Source organism: Macaca mulatta, chromosome 16 (genome assembly GCF_049350105.2).
Source record: "Macaca mulatta isolate MMU2019108-1 chromosome 16, T2T-MMU8v2.0, whole genome shotgun sequence".
Lineage (NCBI taxonomy): Eukaryota > Metazoa > Chordata > Mammalia > Primates > Cercopithecidae > Macaca > Macaca mulatta.
This window is the reverse complement of record NC_133421.1, coordinates 84,273,115-84,299,637: the sequence shown is the minus strand read 5'-3', so window position 1 is coordinate 84,299,637 and position 26,523 is coordinate 84,273,115. Positions and strand designations below refer to the sequence as shown.

The 26,523-nt window shown below is 48.4% G+C and overlaps 2 protein-coding genes across 4 annotated transcripts in view; one reads left to right on the top strand and one right to left on the bottom strand.

Moving 5' to 3' along the window:
• The window catches only part of RAB37 (RAB37, member RAS oncogene family), a 273,228-nt gene that overhangs the window by 121,741 nt on the left and 124,964 nt on the right, over positions 1–26,523 (bottom strand). The window lies entirely within an intron of this gene.
• On the top strand, positions 3,112–25,994 carry CD300E (CD300e molecule). 3 transcript variants are annotated; one of them, XM_077972703.1, is made up of 6 exons: positions 3,162–3,242; positions 11,802–12,058; positions 18,491–18,838; positions 19,987–19,998; positions 21,909–22,005; positions 23,151–25,994. In XM_077972703.1, exons 2-6 carry the CDS (start codon positions 11,938–11,940, stop codon positions 23,269–23,271), a joined length of 699 nt encoding a protein of 232 aa, XP_077828829.1. In that variant the 5' UTR covers positions 3,162–3,242; positions 11,802–11,937; the 3' UTR covers positions 23,272–25,994. The 3 variants fall into 3 exon arrangements, with proteins under 3 accessions (XP_077828827.1, XP_077828829.1, XP_077828826.1); XM_077972700.1 differs by lacking the exon at positions 19,987–19,998; XM_077972701.1 differs by lacking the exons at positions 11,802–12,058; positions 19,987–19,998 and having other exon boundaries at positions 3,112–3,242.

The window sequence follows — 26,523 nt, the reverse complement described above, 5'->3', positions numbered from 1 at the left end:
TGAGTGGGGGTGGAAGTCCAGATTCCCTACCCAGCCTTCCCTGACAGCAGCTGGCAGGGGATTGGGTGCCTGGTTACAGCTGGGTGGAGGTGGACGTCTAAGCTCCCACTCTGCCTTTGCTGGCCTGAGTGGTGGGGCCATCATTTTTTTCTGGGGTGTTCTGTAGGGTGGAGAACTCATTGTCTAAGTCTTCTGTCTTGCTAGGCTGCTCCTTCCCTGTTTTTTAATTTATTATTTATTTATTTTTTTTTCTAGAGAGAGAGGTATGGCTTTCGTTATTGTTTTTCTGTGCCTGTTATTGTTTCTGCATTGTGGCCTCTCCATCGGGGCTGTCTCCAAATCTGGGATACATGAAGAAAGAGAAAACCCAGATAACTCATTGCTACATCGTTCCGTGGACCCTACTGTCTGTCCACCTTTCAGTCCCTTCTCATGCTTGTTTTATTTTTATTTTTTATTTTTCGAGACAGAGTGTCACTCTGTCACCCAGGCTGGAGTGCAGTGGTGCGATCTTGGCTCACTGCAACCTCCGACTCCCAGATTCTAGTGATTCTTCTGCCTCAGCAGAAGAGCTGGGATTACAGGTGCCTGCCACCAAGCATACCTGGCTAATTTTTTGTATTTTTAGTAGAGACGGGGTTTTGCCATATTGACCAGGCTGGTCTCAAACTCCTGACCTCAGGTGATCCACCTGCCTTGGCCTCCCAAAGTGCTGGGATTACAGGTGTGAGTCACCATGCCTGGCCCTCATGCTTGTTTTATACCCAAGATCAGGGCTTAGTTCTACTTGGTGGGAAGGATAGGGAAAAGTCTGGCTACTTCACCTTCCCGGAAATGTTAAGTGTATGGGATGGTTTTAAGGGCCAGGCATACAAGCAGCTCACATTGTTTCTGTGACATCCCACCAGAGAGCCTCAGTGTCCTGGTTCTCCTGGATGTGGTGGAAGTCTGGTACCCCACTCTGGGCCTGGCCTTAGACACCTGTGCAATTTCTTACATGCTCCATGGTGACCATAGAAACCAGCATGAAGGTGATGATGCTGATGGAAGAGTCCAGGTCCTCCAGTTGCCACCTAGAGATCTGCCTGACTTTCCTTTGTCTCTGATCTGACTGAGAAATACACCTTTATCATGTTAAGCCACTGAGATGTTAGGGTTGCTTGTCACAGCACTATCTATCCAGACCCTAGATCGTTTAAGATCTCTTCTTTTCTTTTCTTTTTTTTTTTTGAGACAGAGTCTCACTCTGGGCCCAGGCTGGAGTGCAGTGGCACGATCTTGACTCACTGCAACCTCCGCCTCCTGAGTTCAAGCGATTCTCACACCTCAGCCTCCTGAGTAGCCGGGACTACAGGTGCATCACCACACCCGGCTAATTTTTGTATTTTTAGTAGAGATGGGGTTTCATCATGCTGGCCAGGGTGATCTCGAACTCCTGACCTCAGGAGATCCACCCTCCTCGGCCTCCCAAAGTGCTGGGATTACAGGCATGAACCATCGCGCCCAGCCACAAAACACTTTAAGTGAAGAGCACAGCTGGTCCTTCAAAGGAGCTATTGTAGGAAGAAGCCTGGGGTCTGAATTGGGGGTGGCTGGGAGTCCTCAGGGCCTGTCCCCCTCCACAACCATTGGTGTTGTGTTTGCAGCAAGAAGTCATTGCTGGCCATGCAGTGGAATGTGGGGAAGATGGCTCCAGCTCTTGCTGTAGGGTCAAACAGAGGATCCTGGCTTGGCCTTAAGCTGGACTCGAGGATCTAGACCGGGGGCTCTCAGGAAGACCCGAGGACTTACTGCATTTTCAGCTGACCGAACAAACTCATGCCAGGATCAAAGGGAGGTTGCACTTTGGGAGCAGTCTGCGAAAAGTCTGCTCTATTTTATGAAACAGGTTCTGTTTGTAGGCCCTGGTCAGGAAAGAACGCTCACAAGCCAAGCGTGGCCTGTTTGGAGAGAAATCTGTCAGGCTAAGTGTGTGTTTACTTTGGGACCCAGCAATCCTGCTCAGGCAGGCAGAGCCCAGGAAAACTCTCATGCAGGCTCACAGAGGCCGGGCTAGAGCATGCTCAGTGCTGTGCTGTTTGGGAAGCAGGGAGCTGGGGGCAGCCCAGGTGTGCAACATGGGGGAGGAGCTGACAAGTAAACCTGGCACCTCCTGTAGTGTACAAGCTCCAGTTCTAGTCAACAAACTCTGTGGCCCCATGGCAACATGGAGGGGGCTTAAAAACCCAGTGCTGAGGCCTGGCACAGTGGCTCACACCTGTTATCCCAGCACTTTGGGAGGCCGAGGCAGATTGAACACCTGAGGTCAGAAGTTCGAGACCAGACTTACTAATATGGTGAAACCTCATCTCTACTAAAATACAAAAATTGACTGGGCATAGTGGTGTGCACTTGTAGTCCCGGCTACTCAGGGGGCTGAGACAGGAGAATTGCTTGAATCTGGGAGGCGGAGGCTGCAGTGAACTGAGATCACGCCATTGCACTCCAGCCTGGGTGATAGGGTGAGATTCTGTCTCAAAAAAAAAAAAAATAATTAAAAAAATAAAAATAATCCAGTACTGAGTGAAAAAGCTAAAGCCAGAATGAGATCGACGGCATAAAGCCAGTTATATAAATTCTTTTTGCCCAGGCTGAAACGCAGTGGTGTAATCATAGCACACTACATCCTCAAACTCCTGGGTCTAGGCAATCCTCCTGCCTCAGCCTCCTGAGTAGCTGGGACCATGGGCGTGTGCCACCATGCCTGTCTAAGTTTTAAATTTTTTTGTAGAGATCGGGTCTCAGTATGCTGCCTAGGTTGGTCTTGAACTCCCGGCATCAAGGGATCCTCCCACCTCAGCCTCTGTGAGCCACTGTGCCCAGTCAGTTATGTAAACTTACACACACTCCTACAAAGCCAGCATGTACACCTGACAATCACACAAGCGTACGGATGTGCACTTTTAAGCATTAGAATGGTTGCCTTTGGGGTAGGGGAGTGGAAATGAGAAATGAGATAGAAAGGTCTAAATAGAGAAATGATACGGGACAGGACTTTGCTTGGACTCATTAACTCAACCTGTGGTGCCCTACACAAAGCAACAGTGGAGGCAGATTCACCCGGAAAAGAATGTTGGGGCGGGCTTAAGACAGAATGATGCAACCCAGGTACTGTGCCGCACAGAGGCAGCGCATCGACTCTGCCAGAGCCGGCTTCGCGGGGAAGCTTTACCGGCATCTTGAAGGATATGTAGAGGCTTCAGGTACCAGGGAAGGTGGGTGGGAAGCTGAAAGGGCTTTGACCAAACATCATATATGCAGGCGTGGTGGCTCGAGGGAGCAGCTGCTATTTGGGAAATCAGAAATACTGTGCTTTGGAATGGCTAGAGCAAAAGTGTGAGCCGGGAGGATGGAGGAGACTGGGTCCTGCAGGGCTGTGTGAATCATGCTGGAGTCTGGACTTGATCACAGCTAAGAGGAGACAGCAGGAAGCCACTGAATCATGTTTCAAAGCTTCCTCATTTTCTTTCAGCCGTACCACCAACTTCTGCAATCTCCCCACACGAGTGCCTGGATGTCAGACATGGCTGAGGGCATCATCTCTCTTAGTTTCTGTTTCTCTGGCAGTTGCTCCTTAAAGCTTGCTTGTGTTTTTTCAAGAGCTACCCTGGACTTGGGAAAATTCTCTCCTGAGTCATCACGTTCTCAAAGATTTCACTCACGTTATTCTTCATCTCTAATGTTTTAGTCAAATCCCACGTATTTCTCTCATTTTTGATTGTTTCTCAAGAGGGTTTTTTTGTTTGTTTGTTTTTTGTTTTTTCCTTTTCTTTTGGTAGAGTCTCACTGTGTCTTCCAGGCTGGAGTGCAGTGGCACGATCTCAGCTCACTGAAACCTCCATTTCCTGGATTCCAGCGATCCTCCTGCCTCAGCCTCCCAAGTAGCTGAGAGGACAGGTGCCTGCCACCATGCCAGGCTGATTTTTGTATTTTTAGTAGAGATGGGGTTTTGCCGTGTTGACCAGGCTGGTCTCGAACTCCTGGTCCCAAGCGACCCGCCCACTTTGGCCTCCCAAAGTGGAGGGATTATAGGTGTGAGCCACTGCGCCTAGCCCAATAGTTATATAGTTTCCTTTTGTTGGATAATTAGGGTCTTTTACATTTTTCACTACTATATGTTCACATTTTCATTTTTTTTTCTTAGAATAGAATATGAAAAGTGGAATTACTGGGCGAAGAGAAAGGCCATTTTTAGAGTTCTTCTAACTTGCTGCTAAGTTGCTTTGCAGAATTAGAGCACTACGTCACCTACAGACAGCATACGGATTCCACCAGGCTGTTGCCTGCCTTTGCTGAGCATTACCTTAGAAAACCTCTTGGCTAATCTGGGAAAATTTATAATTTTATTGTTTTAGTATATCCATGTGCTTGATTTTCAGTGAGATTAAGTGCCTTTTCTTCTGAATGTCAGTCATCTGTATTTCTTCTGTTGAGAATTGTGGGTTGATGGTGTTTGCCAATTTTTCTCTTAGTTTGAGTATTTTTCATTTTGATCTGTATAAGCTCTTGATGTTTTTGATAATTTTGTTTCAGTTTTTTCAGTTTTGTTGTCTTTTTTTTTTTACACCCGAATAATTTTAGTTTGTTGTAATTAACTCCATCTTTGTGCTTGGATTTCAAGTTCTGTGAGCACCACAATGATGTCCCGGTGACATCCGCCCGTCAACCAGGACAGGTTTTCCAGAAGATCTGCCCACTCACCTCTCAGCATACTGGAGGATTTTGATTAAAAAACACTCCCCTTTTTCTCCAGCCCTCTCCAGCTGTTGTTTCCTTTCTCTCCACTTTCCTTCTCAGAGCTTCTTGTAAAGAAATATCTGTACTTTCTTTTTCTTTCTTTCCTTCCTTTCTTTCTTTCTTTCTTTCTTTCTTTCTTTCTTTCTTTCTTTCTTTCTTTCTTTCTTTCTTGCTTTCTTTCCTTCTTTCTTTCCTTCCTTCCTTCCTTTCCTTCCTTCCTTTCCCTTCCTTCCTTCTTTTCTTTCTTTCTCTATTTCCCTTCCTTCCTTCCTTCCTTCCTTCCTTCCTTCCTTCCTTCCTTCCTTCCTTCCTTCCTTCTCTCCTTTCTTCTTTCTTCTTTCTTTTTTAATGTAGGGTTTCACTCTGTCACCCAGACTGGAGTAAAGTGGTGTGATCTTGGCTCACTGCAACCTCCACCTCCCAGGCTCGAGTGATTCTCCTCCTCAGTCTCCTGAGTAGTTGAGATTACAGGTGTGCACCACTACCACCTGGGCAATTTTTGTATTTTTAGTAGAGACGGGGTTTCACCATGTTGGCCAGGCTGGTCTCGAACTCCTGACCTCAAATGATTCATCTGTCTTGGCCTCCCAAAGTGCTGGGATTCCAGGCATGAGCCACCGCGCCCAGCCAGTGTCTGCATTTTCTGACTCTGTTTCATCTGTCATATACTCTGCAGTCACGCCCACCTGTCTTCTCTGCTCACCACTCTACAGACATGCCCTTGACAAGGAACCAACAACCTTACCGTCAGTCAAATCCAAATGCATCTTCTCTTTCTGCATCTTACTTGACCTCAGCAGCCTTTGACTCAGCTGAGCACTTCGTCCTCCCTTCTTTCTCCTTTCTTTGCTTTCAGATTACCTCAGTCAGCTCAGGCTGCTGTAACAAAGATACGGTAAATTGGGTGGCTCATGCAAAATAAATTCATTTCTCCCAGTTCTGGTGGCTGGAAGTTCAAGATCAAGATGCTGGCTGAATCAGTTCCTGGTAAGGGCTGTCTTCCTGGCTTTTAGATGACTGCCTTCTTTCTTTATCTATCTACACATGGTAGAGAAAGGGAGAGAGAAAGCAAGCTCTCTTGTATCTCTTCTATGATTCTATGATTTCTTTTTAATTAAAAAAAAATTAAGAGACAGGCTTCACTATGCTGCCCAGGCTGGAGCGTGGTGATTATTAACAGGTACTATCATAGTACACCGCAGCCTCGAACACCTGGCCTCTAGTGATCCTCCCCGCTCAGTCTCCTGAGTAGCTGAGACTACAGGCTTGCACCACTGTACCTGGCTTGTGTCTCTTCTTATAAGGGCACTAATTGTATTCATGTAAGCCCCACCCTCATGGCCTAATCATATCCCAAAGGCCCCAACTCCAAATACCACCACCTTGGGGATTAGGGTTTCAGCATATGACCCTGGAGGGACATAAGCATTCAGTCTACAGCCCAGACTCTCCTGGTTTCCTCCTGCATCACTAGGTGCTCCCAATTTCACTCTCCTATTACTACCCTTCCCCTCCTCCTCCTCCCATCCCTCCTCCCCCTCCCCCTGGCCCTCCCCCTGCCCTCCCCCTCCCCTTCTTCCTCTTCTTCTTCTTCTTCTTCTTCTTCTTCTTCTTCTTCTTCTTCTTCTTCTTCTTCTTCTTCTCCTCCTCCTCCTCCTCCTCCTTCTCTTCTTCTTCCTCATCCTCTTCCTCTTCCTCTCCTCCTCCTTCTTCTTCCCTTCTTCTTCAACAGAGTCTCACTCTGTCGCCCAGGCTGGAGTACAGTGGTGTGATCTTGGCTCACTGCAACCTTGGCCTCCCAGGTGCAAGCACTTTTCCTGCTTCAGCCTCCCTAGTAGCTGGGATTGGCACACAGGCGTGTGCCACCACCAGGCTAATTTTTATATTTTTAGTAGAGATGGGGTTTCACCATGTTGGCCAGGCTGATCTAGAACTCCTAACCTCAGGTGATCTGCCTGCCTCAGCCTCCCAAAGTGCTGGGATTACAGGCAGAAGTCACCGTGCCTGGCCTTGCCTCCTCTTCTTTTGCATCTGGTGCACTCTTCTGAATGCCAGCGCAGTCTCATTCTGAGCATCACCTTCTCAGAGTATTCTCAGACCATCCTGGGTGGTTCTTGGTCTATGACTCTGTTTAATTCTCTCGGAGCAACCATCATGACCTCTTGTGCCTTGTTTCTGCATTAATTTACTACAAGCAGCTGGGTAGTGGGAGATAAGGGCACAGATCCTGGAGCCAGGCAACCTGGGCCCTCCAATCCTAGCTTCATATGAACGCAATCATATAGCGCCTCACCACTAATGGGTCATAAGGCCTTCAGCAGGTTGATTGGCCTCTCTGTGCCTCAGTTTCCCCCCCCTGAAACTGGGGATAAGAGAAGTTCTCCCTCACAGGGTTGTTTAGAGGATTAGAATTGCATGAGTATGTGTTTAAAAATTAACTGCTAAAAAGGTTCCTGAAGGGTGCAGCCTCCTCCAGCTTATGTCTTTGAGAAACAGGATACTTTTCCCATTCTTGGCAGAAATATACTCTAAGTCTTTATAAATTGATTAATTTAGGAGCATCTTTTCTATATACATTAATATGGCACATCGCTGCCCTCTTTATGAACTTCTCCCTTTTATAATTCTCTACTATTCTAATTATATCAGAAGTAACCTTAAAGCTGGTAAGAATCGTCTTTTAACTTGCTCACTTCACTTTTCTATGGAGGAGGGAATTTCCTGAGCTCTGTGCAGTTCCAGGGGCAGCAGCTTTAGTGACAGCCTGAAGAGCAGGAGGTGAAAGCTCTGGGCTGGGGCAGTCCGGGGAGTTAAGGAAGAAAAGCACGTTGCTGTTGTTGTTCTAGTAGTTGTTGGAGAGGTCAGCGAGAGAGAAGGGTTAGATGTCCATCGTGTTGAGTTTGAGGTGTCGGTGGAGTCAGGGTGGAGGTAGGATTAAAGCTGGGACAGGGAATGGAATTGTCCTGTAGGAAATCCCATGTGTGGCTGGAGGAGCTGGTAAGAGCTTCTGCTTAGGGGGCCAGGGGACGTCCTTAGGGGAAAGCTACCTGCTTCTTCTGGGAACCTGTGGGGCTGCACCAAGTGGAAGGCAGGAGAGTGCCAACTTGTCAGGCTGCCAAATGAGGCAGATGGGGCCAGGCGAGAGCATCTGTATCTTCACCAGGGCTAAGCTAGACTCTACCTGGACCCTCCCTCTGGCCTAAGATCACTCTCTAGGTTGTCTCTGCCCTGGTAAATCCTCATGTCACCTAAAGTAGCTTCTATAACCCTCAAGAAGACTAGCCCAAGAGTGCTCTGCTTTCAGGATTCTGCTTCCAATTACCAGTGGGAAAGACTGCTAGTTGCAAGTGGGGAGGGGTCCATCGTCAACGCCAGAGGATGGCAAACTCTTTTTGCCAGGGCCAGCTATTACAGATTTTAGGTTTTGTGGGCTCTGTGGTCTCTGTCACAACTAGTCAACTTGGAATTGTTCCTATAAATTTTATAAAATTAATCAGGGAAGAAGGGAAGGAGAGAAATGAAAATAAATCAAGCTTGCAGCACATTTGGCATTAATCATGAGGTCAGCCTGCTCTCTTACCTGCTTCCTCATATTTGCTGCCTATTCCCCCAGAATCACACAGACCCTGTAGTAAGACTATAGTTCCCCTTAATTGCACTATAGGTAACATCTTAAGCATTGTGAGACATTAAGTTTTCCATTTGAGATATTCTTATCAGGTCTTGCATACCAGTGAAACTACTGATGCCAGCTGGTCTAGAGGAACCCAAGAGAAGCTGATTCACCAAAGAAGGCTGTTTCCAGATCATGATGATTTCATCCATCCTACCTTGACCAATAATGATCCTAATTTTCCAGTTACTTGCCCTCTACCATCCCCTTAAAAGCCCCAGCCCAGAACTTCTCAGGGAGATGGATTTGAGGGTCCCTCCCATCTCCTTGCTTGGTTACCCTGTGACCATTAAACTCTTTCTTTGCTGCAAACCCTGCTGTCTTGGTGTATTGGTTTGTTCCAGTGCAGCGGGCATATGAACTTGTTGGTCCTGTAACAAACTCTGCTGTTGTAGCTTGAAAACTGCCATAGATAATACATAAATGAACATGTGTAGCTGTATTCCAGTAAAACTTATTTGTGCACACTGAAATTTTAGTTTCAGACAATTTTCATGTGTCATGAATTAAAAAAAAAAAATTTCCCACCATTACCAATGTGTAAATGATCATTAGCTCAAGGGGTGTACAAAACCACAAGGTGAACTGAAGGTGTGGTTTTGGTTTGTGTTCATCTCTTCCATGGCCCTACAAGTCTCATCATTTGCCAACCTGTTTTATATTGACGTCTTTGTCTAGCACTCCCACAGGATGGGAAGTTGTGACTTTGGATCTCACACCCCTATGTAGTGCAACTTAGGTGCTTGTTCTCATGGAACGCTCTAACTCCTTACAACTATAGGAAGCTGAGATGCCTTGATGTTCCCATGAGCCCATCAATGGGGTTTCCCCTCACCCTGTTCCCTGAGCGTAATGACCCTTCATGGATCCTAGCTTTTGGCAGGGGACTCTGCTCCCCCTCCCTGTCTTGTATAGACCTGAGACATTGTCTTCTGCCCCTGAGTGGCTATTTAAACAGCAGCCCCTTTCCTCCGAAGGCCCAAATTCATTTTGACTGGTCCCCATTAGCCTCTTGGTATCAGATCCTGCTCACAGACCTGGCTTTTAGCTCCCTTTACATTTCTAATACCTGGAATTTCCTTTTATTGGATTTGACTCCAGTTTGGCACCAGATGATAGCTTCTATATCGACTCTGTCTTACCAGGTAGTCTGGAGTTTGGATTTTCTAACTGGATTATAGTGATATGTGCCTATATTAGACATGGGGAGTTTATATTTTTTCAACCATCAGCACATGCCTTTGCTTATTCCCATTTCTTTTATTTTATGAACAACTCTAGAGATAATATATTTTTTAAAGGAACCAGAAGAAAACATTATAAAAGCAGAACCAAGAAGGCTGAAGATTTGTTTGATCCTCTTGGTGGAGAGAACTGAAGCCTCCAACTGTTGTCTCTGCTGAATAAATGGCACGAGGGTTGCTGTGGTTTGAATGTTCCCTCGGAAACTCATGTTGAAACTTAACTGTCAATGTAATGGTATTGGGATGTGAAGTCTTTAAGAGGTGATTAGGTCTTGAGAGCTCAGTCCTCATGAGTGGATTAATGCTGTTATCTCCGGAGTGGGTTAGTTATTGTGAGAGTGGTTTCCTCATAGGATGAGTTCAGCCCCCTTTTTCTCTCTGTCTAGCAGGCTTGCCTGCTGTCTTGTCTTCTGCCATGGTATGACCTTTGTCAGATGCCACTACCATACTCTTGGACTTCTCATCTTCAGAAAGCTGGGAAGGTGAACAAATTTGTTCTTTTTATTATTGTTATTTGAGAGAGAGTCTCTCTCTGTCGCCCAGGTTGGAATGCAGTGGCGTCTGCAATCTTTGTCTCCTGGGTTCAAGCAATTCTCCCACCTCAGCCTCCTGAGTGGCTGGGACTACAGGCTCATGCCACCATGCCGGGCTAATTTCTGTATTTTTATTAGAGATGGGGTTTTGCTATGTTGGCCAGGCTGGTCTCAAACTCCTGACCTCAAGTGATCCACCTGTCTCGGCCTCCCAAAGTGCGAGGATTACAGGCATGAGCCACTGCACCTGCGAACTTTCCTTCTTTATAAATTACTCAGCCTGTAGTATTCTGTTATAGTAGAAGAAAATGGACTAAGACACAATGTTGTAGCTACTGTCAGCTCTGCTCATTCTGGGTCCATCAAGTGTGTGGCTTGTGTCACACATGGGACCAGGATCCTGGTGTTTTATTGTCCCATCCAGGGCTCTATACTAGATATAATATTTCTTTCTTTCTTTTATTATTATTATTTTTTGGAGATGGAGTCTCGCTCTGTCGCCAGGCTGGAGTGCAATGGCGCAATCTTGGCTCATTGCAATCTCCACCTCCTGGGTTCAAGTGATTCTCCTGCCTCAGCCTCCCAAGTAGCTGGGATTACAGGCATGTGCCACCATGCCTGGCTATATAATATTTCATCAGATATAGTGGTACATAAAAGATAAGAAGTTGTGCTCTTACAACAAAATTTGAAATATCAGATGATCCAGTAGAGTTCTAAAAGATAGTAAAGATTAGAGGCTGTGGGTATCAAGGATGGGTATCTCTGGGGGAAGAGAAGGAAAGAAATTATAGTTTCAGATACCTGTCTTAAAGAAGAGTATCTTCTGATGTGCAAGTTGGATTAGAGAGAATGTATAGCTAGTGGAGGGACCAGATGAGAAGCTGGTCCAGGACTATTCTAAAGGTGTTTAACGTTAACTGCGCAGTTACTATGTTCCAGGTACTGTACCAAACACTTTACTTACATTAACTCATTTATTTCCCGTGGCAACCCTACGAGAAAGAATCGTCCTGAGTTCTCTATTTTACAGATGAGGAGACTGAGGATGAGAGTGATATAGCAACATGCCCAAGGTCAGATGATTAATGAATGATGGAGATGAGATTTGAGTTTGTGTGACTTCAGAATCTGTGGTGTGGACCATGACCCACATACTGAACTAGGTTAGTAGTGTATAAGCAGGTGAAGCTTCCCTACAGGAAGTTAGAAAGTAGGATCTGGCGCCCGGGAGGGATATTGGGATATTGGGTTAGAGGAAGAGGTGTGAAGTCATCCGCATGGAGATAACGGTTGAGAAATACATGGGGAGTGCTCACTACAGCTCCTTAAGCAGAGGGTGTTTTATGATTCAAAAGTAGGCAGCCATAGAGAAGGGAAGCTACTTAGATCGATAAAGTAATCCCAGATTGGAAGAAGAGTGAAAGAGGCAGAGAACAGAGTCTCCTCTGCTGGAGAGGTTTCGTAAACTGGGATTGACTTTCATGAAGTCCTGAGTCATGAAATCTCAGGGGGTGACCCAACCATTATATTCACATTAAAGGAAGGTCAACAGATTTTCTTCTTTGTGCTTAGTCCATTCTCAGAAGCGTCTCTTGCCACCCTTCCCCTTCTGCTAAGTAAGGCTTAAAATTAGGAAGCATCCTTTAAAAGGCAAAAAAGGAAACAGAAGACAGAGAACACAAAGGAGACTTGGACAAGTAGAAAGTGGATGATCCAGGCTCTGTTACACATACTTGGATTCCAACTGGGACCTAGATTTGCTGAGGACGGCAGCCAGGGAGACAGGACCATGTGGCTGCTCCCAGCTCTACTCCTTCTCTGCTTCTCAGGTGAGTGGGGCTGTGGCTTTGGGGACTTGGTTTTGCAGAGGGCAGTACAGTAAGTAGAAGAGCTATCCTGGGTTTAAGCCAGAGGTAAAGTGTCCACAGAAAAGGGAAAGATACATCCATTCATTCACCTGTGCATCCTTCTGTACATTCAATCATTTATCCATGGATCCTACAAACACTTACTAAGCACCAGATATGTGCCAGGACTGTTCTGGGTGCTGTAATTAAGAGTAATTTCTGAATTGAGGGAATCAACTAACTACAATACAATGTGGAAGTTACTGTTGTAGAGACTTATTCATGTGGTGATGAGAGTATGCAACAGGGACCCCTCACTTTGCTCTTTGAAGGGTGGGAGATGTCACTGAGGCTTCACTGGAAGTTCATCCTGAAGGATGAATGAGTTGGCTGAGTGAGAAAGGAGTATCTTATGGACAAGTGTGAGGATATTAAGGACCATGGAGAGTTCAAGAATTAACAATAGTTCTGTTTTGACAAAGCTTAGTGTAAAGGGGTTGGAATGGTTTGTGAGAAAGAATTAATGGGCCAGATGCAGTGGCTCACACTTGTAATCCCAGCACTTTGGGAGGCCAAGGCAGGTGGATCACCTGAGGTCAGGAGTTCGAGAACAGCCTGGCCAACAAGGTGAAACCCTGTCTCTACTAAAAATACAAAAATTAGCTGGGTGTGGTGATGTATGCATGTAGTCCCAGCTACTTGGGAGGCTGAGGCAGGAGGGTCGCTTGAACCTGGGAGGCGGAGGTTGCAGTGAGCTGAGATTGCACCACTGCACTCCAGCCTGGGTGACACGTGAGACCCTGTCTCAAAAAAAGAAAAAAAAAAAAGAATTAACCAAGTGTCTAAAATGCCACCCTCAACATCTACCTTAAATCCTTCCTGGAACAAGGTGTGGTGTAAACAAGTAAATGAAACTGTCCTGCAAAGGTTGGACTTTCAGAAGAGAAACTCTTATTAATAGACATTCAAAATGCAAAATGCAGGAAAACACATTTGTCTGTGGAAATAAGTTTAGGCTAAAAATTAGAGGACATTCTTCATGTTTGCAGAATGAATTTTATGGTTGATTTCCCTCATAAAACATAGAAACCTCCCAATGTAATGACAAGGTTCTTTCTAGAAGGGTGAGTGAAAATGACAGAGATTTAAGGGAAGAAGACCAGGTAGATGACACTGACTCAAACTCCTGGGCTCAAGCAGTTCTCCTCCCTTTACCTCCCAAAGTGATGGGATTACAGGCATGGGACACTACACTCAACCAATGTTTGCTCATTTTGTATTTGAATTTGCTTCCTTTTTCTTTGCCCTTTCCATCTCTCTTTCCACTCCTATTTCATTCCCCATCCTCAGGCTCACAAGTGACCTTCACAGGTCCCGCTGAAAATCTTAACTGGGAAAGAGAGATGGAAAGGGGCAATTCTAGCATGGATGATAAATGACAAAGAGGAAGGAAGCAAATTCAAATACAAAATAAGCAAACGTTGGTTGAGTGTGGTGGCTCATACCTGTAATCCCAGTGCTTTGGGAGGTCAAGGTAGGAGGAATGCTTGAGCCTAGGAGTCTGAGATCAGCCTGGGCAACATAGCAAGGCCCCGTCTCTACAAAATAGTAAAAAATAAAGAAAGAGCAAAACTAGAATTCTATTTATTATGCATTTTTATAGCCTACAAACACTTCCAAACAGATGATAGAATTTAACCCTCTGAGCAATTTTGTGACCTAGGCAGGGCAAATAGCATTGACTCCACTTTATAAGTAAGTTGATGATGGGATATCTGATGACATAAGAACTAAATAGACAAGCTGGAAATGAAGTCCAGATCTGTGTCCTCCACAGAGCTCTTTCCATTGGCCATAGAGGTGTCAAGAATAAGGCTAACCGAGTAATAGTCACGAAATAGCTGATTTCTCTGCAACATCATCTGGTATTTCCATTCTGAACTGATTGCTGTCCAATATTTACTAGCTCCCATTAACCTCAAGCAACCAGCAAGCACATGTTTCAAAAAAGGCACAGACGCATTTTTATAATTCCATCAATCATTTCCAGGAACATGCTGGATTTCCTTGAGACCTGCTAATCTTGCATTCAGGTAACACTCTAGCAGGACAGAGGAAAGTATCTTGGAATTAGCATAACCTTCTTTTTCCTTAACTTCAGGTGCCCAGGATTAGATCATGGGTCATGGAACACTCTCTTATCACTGGTCCATTCAAGACCCTCTTTTATTTTAATTATATGTAACTTAAACATCTGTGAACTCACTGGCCAATCCGTGAACTAGAATGTTATCAACAACAAAGATCTCCCCACTCCTTCCCAATCCAATCCTGGTTCTTCTTTCAAACAACAGTAATTTGGTGTCATTTGCCAATACTTTGCATGAAAAGTTGCTTTCATTATATTTTTATATTAAGTAGAAAATTGGGCTAAGCAACTAGAAGCCACGATCTACATCTGAGGGTCTGTGATTTAATCAGCCACACCCCTCATCTCATCCTTTTTTTCCTCTTCTTCTTCTTCTTCTTTTTTTTTTTTTTGAGAAGGAGTCTGGCTCTGTCACCCAGGCTGGAGTGCAGCGGGGTGATCTTGGCTCACTGCAACCTCCGCTGATCAGGTTCAAGCAATTCTCATGCCTCGGTCTCCTGAGTAGCTGGGATTACAGGCATGTGGCACCACACCTGGCTCAGTTTTGTATTTTTGGTAGAGACAAGGTTTCACCATGTTGGCCAGGCTGGTCTCACCTCCAGTGATCTGCCTGCCTTGGACTTTATCTTTTTCTTTAAGCTCACCTATCCAGGCTCTCCCCTCTGCAAGTTGCCTTGCTTTACCTCCATTTTGGAGGTGGCTTTGCTTACTGGGCTTTAGATAGTACCCTTATCCACACTCCTGTCGTGCCTCTGAAATATAAGTCTTTACGAGTGACTTCCACTTTTTTTTTTTTTTTTTTTGAGCTGGAGTCTTGCTTTGTTGCCAGGCTGGAGTGCAATGGCACGATCTTGGCTCACTGAAACCTCTGCCTCCCAGGTTCAAGCGATTCTCCTGCCTCAGACTCCTGAGTAGCTGGGACTACAGGTGCACACCACCACGCCTGGCTAATTTTTGCATTATTATTATTTTTTTAAATGGAGCCTCACTCTGTCGCCCAGCCTAGAGTGCATGGCATGATCTAGGCTCACTGCAACCTCCGCCTCCCAGGTTCAAGTGATTCTCCCCTTCAGCCTCCCAAGTAGCTGGGATTACAGGCGCCTGCCAGTATGCCTGGCTAATTTTTGTATTTTTAATAGAGACAGCATTTTACCATGTTAGCCAGGCTGGTTTCAAACTCCTTACCTCTGGTGATCTGCCCGCCTTGGCCTCCCAAAGTGCTGGGATTACAGGCTGGAGCCACTGCGCCTGGCCAATTTTTGTGTTTTTAGTAGAGAAGAGATTTCACCACGTTGGCCAGGATGGTCTCGATCTCTTGACTTTGTGATCCGCCCGCCTCAGCCTCCCAAAGTGCTGGGATTACAGGCGTGAGCCACAGCACCCAGCCGTGACTTCCACATTTTAAGAATCATCTTTTGTCTTTTCAGAAGATTCATTTGCATTTGTTTCATTTCAATGAGAAGGTTGCCTACTGGAGAGAATAGCCATCATGAATGCAGAAGGCCCTTTCTTTTCTAGGGTGACCTTCCAGATTTGCTAGGTTTGGGGTTCCCCATAGCACTTTTAGGCTTTTCAGGATGAGATTCTGACTCTGCAAAGGGACTGCTATTTGCTTGACTTAGAATGGCTTGAAAAGTTGTAAAGTTTGTGAGCCAGAAAGACCCCTAAACCTGGAGGTTTACCTAACAGAGACCTGGGAAAGGAAACAGTTCAGTCCAGAGGAGCTAAAAGTAAGTGGCTCTGGGCGCTGGAAGGGACGAAATGGTCCCATGGTTTCCTCTCTCAGCTGTGCTCTCCCCAGTGTGTGTGTGTGTGTGTGTGTGACTGAGAGGAAGGTGAAACATTTGCTTCCTAGCAGGGCTGAAAGAGTCCAGGTTGTAATCAGGAATGTGGAGGACAGATTCCAGAGGAGAAAGCCTCTTTCCAGAGGCCAGGGGCAGAAGGCCAGGGCAGTTCTTATGTAATTGAGGAATTAAAGACTTTTTGGGCTGGAAGGAACCTGGAAAGCTCTCTTGAGTCTGACTTCCCATCTGAAGCTGGCATCTTATTGATTGGAGTGGCAGGAATTCTAGGACACATTCAGCTCTGAAGGGGCTGGCTCTGATCCTGGCAGAAGAAGAACCCCAAGCTCTCCAGGAATGATCCCTTTCGGAAGCAGCACAAGCAGGCCTCGGTTCCACCACCAGACTCTTGGCTGTGATGAGCCCTTTGTACCCTGTCAAACTCCCACTGTGGGAAATGCAGTCCTGAGCTCTGTCCAGAACCTGGAAGGAGGTGCTGCTGGGATGTGCCACCTCTAGGAGGGGGCTGGGGGCAGGTGGAAGGGAGGAGGTGAGGACCGGCTCTGCAATCTCAGGAGGGGTGTGCAGCTGTGGGCAACATGTTCTTGGGGGAGAACGTAGGTGGGGAGCAGGGATTTGGGAATGGGAAGATTCCTGAAGGTGTACAGCATCCAGGGCAAGGAAGGTTCTTACGAGAATTAGGACAACAGAGAAATAGGAAGCTCTCAGAAGATGTGGGGTCAGGAGCAACTTTGCTGTGGTCAAGGGAGCACAGAGCGGGAGAACACAGGTTTGGAGCAGGGTTTGGGGTAGGGACTGGGAAGGGGTCAGGGTGGGGGTGACAGGTGCTACTGAGTGTGGGAGGGACCAGGAGGGTGGGAAGAGATAGTGACAGTGAGATTGTCTCAGACCAAGCATGGCTGGTGGGGTGAGGAAGGTGTGCATGGTGGCGGCTCACACATCTGCCAAGGCATATGACAGACAGAGCCAGCTGGGGACAGAGTGGGGAGGAAAGGCAGGTGGTGGGAGGAGGGGAGAGAAATGAATGAAGCCAGAAGTCAGGGACTCCTCCGTCCTCAGTCACCTCGGATCTAGATGTAATTAGCTCAGGAGCCCAGATGGTCGTAGGACTCGCAGATACCAGGGGTCGTTTCACACTTTCTGCTCATTCCAACAGCTTAAGCTTCCGTGGCCCCTGTGTGTGTTCATCCTCTTATTGTTAACTCAGGTTACTTTGGGGGATGCAAAGCTCAGCCTTGTGACTGTCTTTCTCTCCCCCTCTCACACCCACACACACGTGCACGTGCACATGCACTCAAGTTCAGTCAAAGCCTCTTGTAAGTTTGTCAGCACTCGCTCAAGATATTGGGGCCTCTGCTGAGCATTACATCCCATAATGCCTGAACTTCTGCCTACCTACAGCCTTTCTTTTTTTTTTTTTTTTTTTTTTGAGACGGAGTCTCACGCTGTTGCCCAGGCTGGAGTGCAGTGGCACGATCTCGGCTCACTGCAAGCTCCGCCTCCCGGGTTCCCGCCATTCTCCTGCCTCAGCCTCCTGAGTAGCTGGGACTACAGGGCGCCCGCCACTGCGCCCAGCTAATTTTTTGTATTTTTAGTAGAGACGGGGTTTCACTGTGGTCTCGATCTCCTGACCTTGTGATCCGCCCGCCTCGGCCTCCCAAAGTGCTGGGATTACAGGCTTGAGCCACCGCGCCCGGCCCTACAGCCTTTCTTTTCCCTTCTCTTTCCTTCCGTATCAACTTCTCGCACTTTGCCTCCCAGATTCTAAGCCCCACTTTCCCCCCAGGACCCAAAGCACCTCACTCGGTTACAGAGAGCAGCTTCCCTCTTTCCTCTGAATGCGTGGTGACCTCTGACACCCAAGACCTGGGGACTATTATCGGGGAGGCTGATCTTGTGTCCCAAATTCATGTAAAGAAGCTTATCAGGGCTTCCTTTGGACACAACCCCTCTTCCCAGGGTCATCTCGATTCTTCCCAGAGAGTGGTTAAGATCAGAGCAGGAGAGTTATTTTCCCTCCCACAAGAACACTCTGAGAGTGGAGGAAACCACACGTTGTGCTTTTAAAGAATAAGCCTGAGTTGCAGAAGACCCCAGAATACATGGGTCTCACTCCGAAGGGAAGTGATCTTGTGTATGACCAAATCTCATGCCTGGCAGAGGCTGCAGAGGCTGCAGGGCCCGGGACAAGGCGGGACAGCTCCTCTCTGCTCCTACCTCCAGCTTTGGTTTCCAAGTGCTAGGGCCCCTGCGCTGTGACTTGGTGTCTCTGATCTCACAGGGGACAGGTTTCTTCTCTCACAGGGATTCTTTGGCTTAGGTCCTAAGCTCAGGTATTCCTCCAGGTCCCCATCCCAGGAAACACCCAGGTCTCCCTGGCAACCTTCCCCTCAAGCTTCAGACAGACGGCTGCTGATAGGGCCATCTGGATGGAGACCTGGGACTCGGGCTTGTGTTTTCCAGGCTGTTTGTCTCTGACGGGCCCCGACTCTGTGACTGGCACCGTGGGGGGCTCTCTGAGAGTGTGGTGTCAGTATGAGAGCACGTACAAGGGATATAACAAATACTGGTGCCGAGGACAGTATGACACATCATGTGAGAGCATTGTGGAGACCAAGGGAGAAGAGAAGGTGGAGAGGAATGGCCGCGTGTCCATCAGAGACCATCCGGAGGCTCTCGCCTTCACTGTGACCATGCAGAACCTCAATGAAGATGATGCTGGATCTTACTGGTGCAAAATTCAGACAGTGTGGATCCTGGATTCATGGTCACGCGATCCCTCGGCCCTGGTTAGGGTGTATGTTTCCCCAGGTAAGAGCTCCCCTCACTTCGGCAGCAGGGCTTTAGGGTGTGACAGGACAAGGGAACAAGGGTGGGTGGCATACTGAAGTGTGCCTCCAAGTCTTGTCTTGTCCTCAGTCACAGTGGTGTTGGGAGGAGCCCATAGCATGGGCACGGAGAGAGGCGGCTGATCCTTCAGCCTTAGGTGGACTGGGGGGTGCACAGCTCAGGTGCCGTCACTCCCATGGGGCCCGGGCCTCACCCCATTACCCAGCATGGAGGAAGCCCCTCCATACTGAGCCAAAGCTGTTTCCACCGTGCCCTTTGGGAAGCCTGTACCAAAGAAGAAACACTCCTGTACATTTGCAGCCTCCTCACAGAACATCCTCCTACCATGCTGTTTTGAAATATGTCTTGCTTGGGAAGAGCTTCCTGTTTAGTAGCTTCTTGAGTGGAAGCTGCTCTTTCTCTTACTCCCCATATGCTAGAGGGCCGTGGAGCCATGCCTCAATTCTTCCTGTCCCCATCACAACTTCTGCCCTGTGACTTTCCACCTGCTTCCTTTAAATGTTGCGCCAGATGGCCACACACACCTTCTACCTGTGCTCGACAAGGCTGTCCATCAGCTTCCAGGCTGCTCCCCCTCATTCAGCAGGGACCTGCCAGTGCCTCCACTTCAACCTCTGCCATTATCTTGGCAGGTTTTAATGCATAACTTGGCAATCTTGCCTTGGGTTCCTTAACATTCTCAACCTTGGTGTCCTTTATTTTCCACTCTCTTCAGAATCGCACCCCAAGAAAACATCTCAGAGCTTGTCATCACCCAACCTGGTCGCTGCTCAGAGTCTTACACTCATACATTCTATTTTTTGACAACTTTTCATCAATAAGCTCTCCCCCATCCTCATGCCACTGTCCCTATTCTCAACCTTGTAGTGACCTTCTGTCTTCTGATCCTTCCCTCCATTTCCCCCAATTTATTGTCCCCGTCACTCCTGTTCTGACCTCACTTCCTTCCTAGGCCACTTTGAGCCCCTGAAATATATCACATTTTCTTTTTTTCTCTCCTTTTTGAGACATGGCCTCACTCTGTTGCTCAGGCTGGAATGCCATGGAGTGATCTCGGCTCACTGCAACCTCTGCCTCCTGGGCTCAAGTGATCCTCCCAGCCTGAGTAGCTGGGACTACAGGTGTGTACTACCATGCCTGGCTAATTTTGTGATTTTTAGTAGAGACAGGGTCTTGCCATGTTGCCTAGACATGTCTCAGACTCCTGGCCTCAAGCCATCCACCTGCCTCGGCCTCCCAAAGTGCTGGGACTATAGGCGTGAGATCATGACCAACCTGACATTTTCTTCTCTTAGTAGCACCCATAATTCCTATATTGTATTTCCTTATCTACCTGACAAAACCCTCATCCCTGGATCAATCCTAAAATTAAGGCCACTAACCATCCCAGTTTGCCCATGACTAAGGGGTTTCCTGAATGTGGGATTTTCAGTGCTAAGGCTAGAAAAGTCCTGGGAAAGTTGGCCACCCTGTCTAAAATCCACCTGCTCTAGCGCTGCTGGGGGAAACAAAGTAAGAAAAGGGTGCCTGTGGCTGCCAGTAGAAGTTCAGAGTTTCCAGCGTTATCTCCTGTACATCTACCTTCCTGAGAACACACAGGACATCAGTTTCTTTCCTTCCCCACTTGCAAACTTCCATGCAATCTACATTCATTCTTCCCCCTTCCCTTTCAGGTTGAGGACAGGCTTCCCCATCCTGTCCAAGGGTGATCCTCCTGCGGCTGGCTCCTTGTCCTGTGGTTCTCTGCCTCCCCATCCCTCTTCAACCAAATTCCCCTGCCCCCTGCCCCTTAGCCATCCACACCATCTCCTGTCCTCAGACTCAGACTCTATCACCACGCTCACGTCTCTCACTTTCCAAAAGCAACCCATGGTCCGGCATTTGCCTCTGCTAGGTGCTGCCCATGTTTCCCTCCTTCCTGCTGGCCTGGGAGTGGATCAAGCTCCTCCCCTGTGCTCCTGTTGCACCTGCTGGGGCTCCTTCCCAGGGCTGCTTCCGGCTGAAGTGAGTCCATCTGTTTATGTGTCTCTGCCCCTCCAACGGGGTGGGGCTCAGGTCACATCCATCAGCGAATCTCCAGCAACAGAGCGGTCGAAGGCTGCTTATCGGATCACACCAAGCCTATGTCGGGCCCTTGGTGAAGGGCTGAGCCTCCAGGACAACTGCTTTAGGGAGATCATGAGCTGGGGGTCCAGTGGCAATGAGGGAGTAGACTATGTCAATAGTCTGGTGGTCACCTGAAGTCCCCAGGAGGAGCCGAGTGACAACCTATCCCCTCTCTAGGGGCGGCCTACAGTGGCCTTTCCACATGGGCCGGGCACGGTGGCTCACGCTTGTAATCCCAGCAATTTGGGAGGCCAAGGCAGGCAGATCACCTGAGGTCAGGAGTTGGAGACCAGCCTGATCAGCATGGAGAAACCCCGTCTCTACTAAAAACACAAAATTAGCCAAGCGTGGTGGCATATGCCTGTAATCCCAGCTACTTGGGAGGCTGAGGCAGGAGAATCGCTTGAACCTGGGAGGCGAAGGTTGCAGTGAGCTGAGATCGCGCCATTACACTCCAGCCTGGGCAACAAGAGTGAAACTCCGTCACAAAAAAAAAAAAAAAAAAGAGCGTCCACCTGAAGGGTGCTCGGGGCCCCCCTCTCATGGTCTCTACAAGGCTTCTTGGGCCACAGGCTGAGCCATCTTCCTTTAGACTCCTCCTACCCCTCCTCCTCCTGGAACTCCACATCAGGCTGCAGAAGCCCAGGCAGAGCGGGATGAAGGCAGAGTGGGCAGAATGGTAAGAGTCTTTCTCTGAGATGCGGAGAGAGACCTGGCACTTGTTGGAGGGAACTCTCATGGCTGGTTCTGGTAAGGGCTCCTTTTGTCCCTGGGGGGTTTCACCTAGGAGGTGCCCTGGATCTGGCTTCAGAGGTCTCTCCAGGCTCTTCTGTGAGTAGGTGATTCTGTGTGACTTCCTTACTGGTGCTTCTTGCATGGCCGGGAGCCCAGGCACGGCCCGATGCATCATTTTCATCTCTAACAGCAACAAGGACCACACGTCCAGCCACAACTCCCATCTTCCTGGTGGTGAACACTGGGCGAAACCTCAGCACCGGGGAGGTGTTGACCAAAAATTCGGGGTAAGCGCCTAGGGCCTGGAGGCCATGGAGGGAGCAGCTCTGGGGTGGAAGCCGGTGGTGGTGGTGCACCATGACCTGAGATCATCACTGGCTGCTGTTTCTCTCCATCTCTGGTCCTGATTCTCATACTCTCTGAGTCTGCATGTGGATGCTGAGTGAGAAATGTCACTTGTGCTGTGAACACCTTTCCCTACAGGGCAACTAGTGGGACTCAGGTCGAAGGTTGAGTTCAGGTGCATGTGCAGCCCTCGTCCCCTCCCCATCCCTTTCTGTCTCCTTCCCCATCCAGCTCTGGACTTGGGGTCCCGGTTCTGTGGCCCCTTTCAAAGGTCTTTGCTCAGCTGGGGATTTTGCCGCCAGGAGCTGTCTGTTGGGTCTGTGGGGAGATGGGCCTGCTTCAGGCTGTGGTTTGAGTCTGTTCTCCTTCCTCTCCCAAAGATACCCAGAAAGGGCTGTGATATTGCGGCCAGACCCTGAGGGGAGGGAACAAGGAGTGGAGCGAAACAGTGAGCGTGGTGGCCAGGTGCAGTGGCTCACGCCTGCAATCCTAACACTTTGGGAGGCCGAGGAGGGTGGATCACTTGAGTCCAGGAGATTGAGACCAGCCTGGGCAACATGGTGAAACCCCGTCTCTACTAAAAAACACAAAATTAGCCAGGCGTGGTGGCGCGCCTGTAGTCCCAGCTACTCAGGAGGCTGAGGTGGGAGAATCATTGGAGCCCAGGAAGTCAAGGCTGCAGTGAGCCATGATTGCACCACTGCACTCCAGCCTGGGTGACAGAGTGAGACCCTGTCTCAGAAAATAAAAAAAGTGAGAGATGGGACTGGTTTTAAGAAGTCAGTTGATAAAGTGGAGGCTGCGAGTGGACAGGGACAGAGAGGGTGCTGTGGCGTGTGCGCCTGGAAGTGGGTCCTTCTTCTCTCTTCACTCCATCACCTCTCCTTGATGAGAGCCCCCGGGCAGTCCCTGATGGAGGGACAAGGAGGGATGGGGGCCACAGAAGGGGCTGCCCTGGTGTAGGTCCTTTCCCTGGCTGCTCCTGGGTTATTTGGCCTCCAGAGTCAGAGCCCAGGAAGAGGTGAAGAGAGAAGGGTCCTGGGGGTTCTGCCGGGGAAGTGACTCATTTTCACCGTGTCCCCCGCAGGTTCCGGCTCAGCAGCCCTCACTTCCTGCTCGTGGTCCTTCTGAAGCTGCCCCTGCTCCTGAGCATGCTGGGTGCCGTCTTCTGGGTGAACAGGCCTCAGCGGGCTCCTGCTGGGAGATAGAGCCAGGCTGACCTGAAGCCCTGCAGAGCCCTGTCCCCAGGAATGCCCTCCCTGCGCAGGGAGTCAACCTTTCAGACTGGATGCAAGAGACCTGTGGACTCTGGAGGGATTTATTGTTCCTGTGCCTCAAAGGAGGGTCCTGGCTCTTAGAGGACACTCCTTTGGAGGCCTCAGTGTGGAGCTTGGGGGTCCTCCTTTCTCCTCCTCAGTTCCCTGCCTCCCTGCCCTCATGCCCACTTCCCAAGGGCAAGAATTCCCTGGAAGTTGGCCGGGCACCATAATGAGTGCCTGTAATCCCAGCTCAGGAGGCTGAGGCAGGGGGATCGCTTGAACCCAAGAGTTCCAGGCCAGCCTGGGCAACATAGAGAGACCCTGTCTCAAAGAGAGAGAGAGAGAGAGAGTAAAGGAGGGAGGAAGGAAGGGAAAAAATTTTCTGGAGGAGTCTGGCCCTTCATTCTTCTCCTTGGCATAAATGCTTCCCAGGCCAGTTTCCCCCAGGGCAGTAACTACCTCCTTCCTGCAGACAGGAGGCTCCCTGAGGACACGTCCTCACAGTCCCAGCCTTTGGGCTCACAGGGCTCCATTCTTTCTCTGGAACAACCCCCAGGGAGCTTGGTCCCGGCAGAGCTTGCTCATGCAGTTACCCAGTGTCCTACATGCTCAGGGCTCCTCTCTTCTTCTGTCACCCCTTGGGTCTCCCTGGCTTTAAGGCTCCTTCTCTCCCTGTAACCAGGCAGTGTATGGCTGGGCTCAGAACATCTCTGCCTGGGTGAGCCATGGATCAGCAGCTCCAGGTTAAAGTTCTGGGACAAGTTGAAACAGTAATGGGAGAAAGAACTGGTGGGTGCCCCTGATATCACTCCTGGAATTCCCCTACCTGGGGGTGTCCTGTGCACAGGGTCAACAGAGTCAGCTCTGTCCACTTTAGAAGTCTGGCTGAGACCACCTGTTAGCAATTAACCTTTTCCACAGGCGGAGCAGACATCGTTTTTCAAAGACAGGATGGAGGACGCAGAGGTGAAGGATACTTGTCCACACTTGAAGTGCACAGTGTCATCATCACTACTGGGGACCCCTGGCTCAGAAACGAGCTCAGTTGGTTTTTTGAATGTTTGTCAATTACTCCATCTCCCTAAAGTTTGTGGGGAGGACTCCCACAATCTGCCACAAGCAAGCATCACCATCTCCACTTGCTACCTGCATCTGGACCAGTGCTCTCCCTCTGCCCCCAGGCCCGACCTCATCCTCAGCTAGTGATGCCAGTGTCCAGAGCACATGGAGCGCCCCTATGACTGCCGAGTGCTCAGGCAGAGCTGCCGTGCTCTGAACTTGATCTCTGGGGGGCTCCCAGCTCCATCATGCATGGTGACTCAGAGAAAGGTGGGGCTGGCCCAGGACTCGTGCTGAAAGAGAAATTCAATCGAACAAGGCCCATATTAATTATATTAACCCAGGAAATATCATGATGAGCAAGAAAGGAGCTTATGATTCATTTTATGAGAAGGATAAGCTCCCAAGTCATTACAGCATAGGAAGAATTCTAGAGCCACAGAAGATGCTTCCTGATGTCAGGAGGTTGGTGAGGAGAATATCATGTTAAATTGGCCAGGTCAGAGAAAGAAGGTGATATTCGTGTGTGATGTTGAAGGAGGTATAGGGTTCCAGTGGGGCATGGTTGGAGCAATAGAGAGAGAGAGAGGACAGAGAAACAGCGTAAGTGAAAGCAGAGAGGCAGGAAATAATCTTTGTAACAAGAGTCACTCATAGAAGACCTATCAGCAAATGGACTGTACTGTTCACATACAGATGCTCATGGGAGGATGTGTCTAAGATTCCAATGGAGTGAAGTTTTTCTGTGCCAGGCCAGATGGAACTAACCTGGAAGAACTCAGGTGGTGGCAGGTTCAGGAGGCTTAGGACTCAACTCTTACTTAAACTTTGATTAGCTACGGTGGGATGGATTTGAGCAGAACAAGATGGGATTGCAGATGTGTTTTAGGAGGACTTACCTAGCAGATGTAGCAAAATCTGAAAGGAAGAATCTGGGAGTCCGGAGTCTCAAGCCTGGAAAACCAGAGGAATGGGGCATCATTGACAGAAGTAGGAAAGTCAAGAGCAGGTTTGGTTGATGCAGAGCTTAGTTTTCTGTGTGTTTGGAATTATCTGGCAGAGAGGTCTAGCAGATAGCTAGAGATCTGGGTTAGCAGAGTGTGGAGCGCTGGAGAGGAATGTGTGTAGAAAGATTAATTGGAGGCCAGGAAAAAGTGAAAGCATGGAGGGAAGAGGTCAGAACCAAGGACAGAGCCCTCGGGGCACCTACATTTAAAGACAAAGGGTAGGAGGAAGAGACATTGAACAAGGAGCTGGAGCAGAAACAAACAGGTGGAAGATGAGAAGTCAAGAGCCATGAATGTTTCAAGGAGGAAAGCAGAGCTGGAGAGGTGGAGGAGGACCGCGATTGAGAGGCGGCTATTGAACTTATCATTCACAAGGTCACTAACGAAGCTCAGAAGAGCATATCAACAGAGCAATGTGAGCAGAAGCCAGAAGGGAAGAGTTTAGAAAGAGTAGACAGATGGCAGACAGCAGGTGCAGGAGAAAGAAACAGTGGCTTCTCCATGCTTTGAATTTTCCATTCTTCCTTACTCCCTTTTTTTCCTCTATTCTTCCATTCTTTTTTCCCTTTATTTACTCATTCATTCAATAAACTTTTATTGTGTGTCTATGGTGCATTGTTCTGGGCGTTACAGATAAGGACTTAAACTATGCAGAGTCCCTACTCCTTTAGAAGGGAAGATTAAGATGTAGACTAACAATAGCGATGCAGTGTGTTAGAATTTGTGTCAGGGGTCTGCACAGTGCTCTGCGTGGACACAGAAGTGAGGCGGAGAAGGAAAATTGAGGGCTTGATTTATAAAAATAAGGCAGAAGACTGGGGGATGATTGTCCCAGACAATGGTAGGGGAGAGTCGTAGAGCATGCTGGAAACCAGGACCTTCAGGAGCCACATTACCATTACCATGTGTGCAGAGTGCACGCGAGGGAGAAGTGAGATATGGGGCTGGAGCCTCGTTATGAAAGGGCTTCATGGCAGACCAAGGAGTTTGAATTGAGTTCTGGAGACCACAGGGAGCCCCTGGAGGTTTTAATTTTTGAAATTTTTATTTTGAAAAAATTATAGGCTTAACATTGCAAATATAACATAGAGACCTGTGAATCCTTCATCCAGTGTCCTTCAATGGTGACATATTA

Coding starts and splice junctions, on each gene's coding strand:
- CD300E (XM_077972703.1), top strand. CDS start 11,938: ATGATCCAGGCTCTGTTACACATACTTGGATTCCAACTGGGACCTAGA. Junction 12,059..18,490: donor ACTCCTTCTCTGCTTCTCAG/GTGAGTGGGGCT, acceptor TGTGTTTTCCAG/GCTGTTTGTCTCTGACGGGC. Junction 22,006..23,150: donor GTGTTGACCAAAAATTCGGG/GTAAGCGCCTAG, acceptor TGTCCCCCGCAG/GTTCCGGCTCAGCAGCCCTC.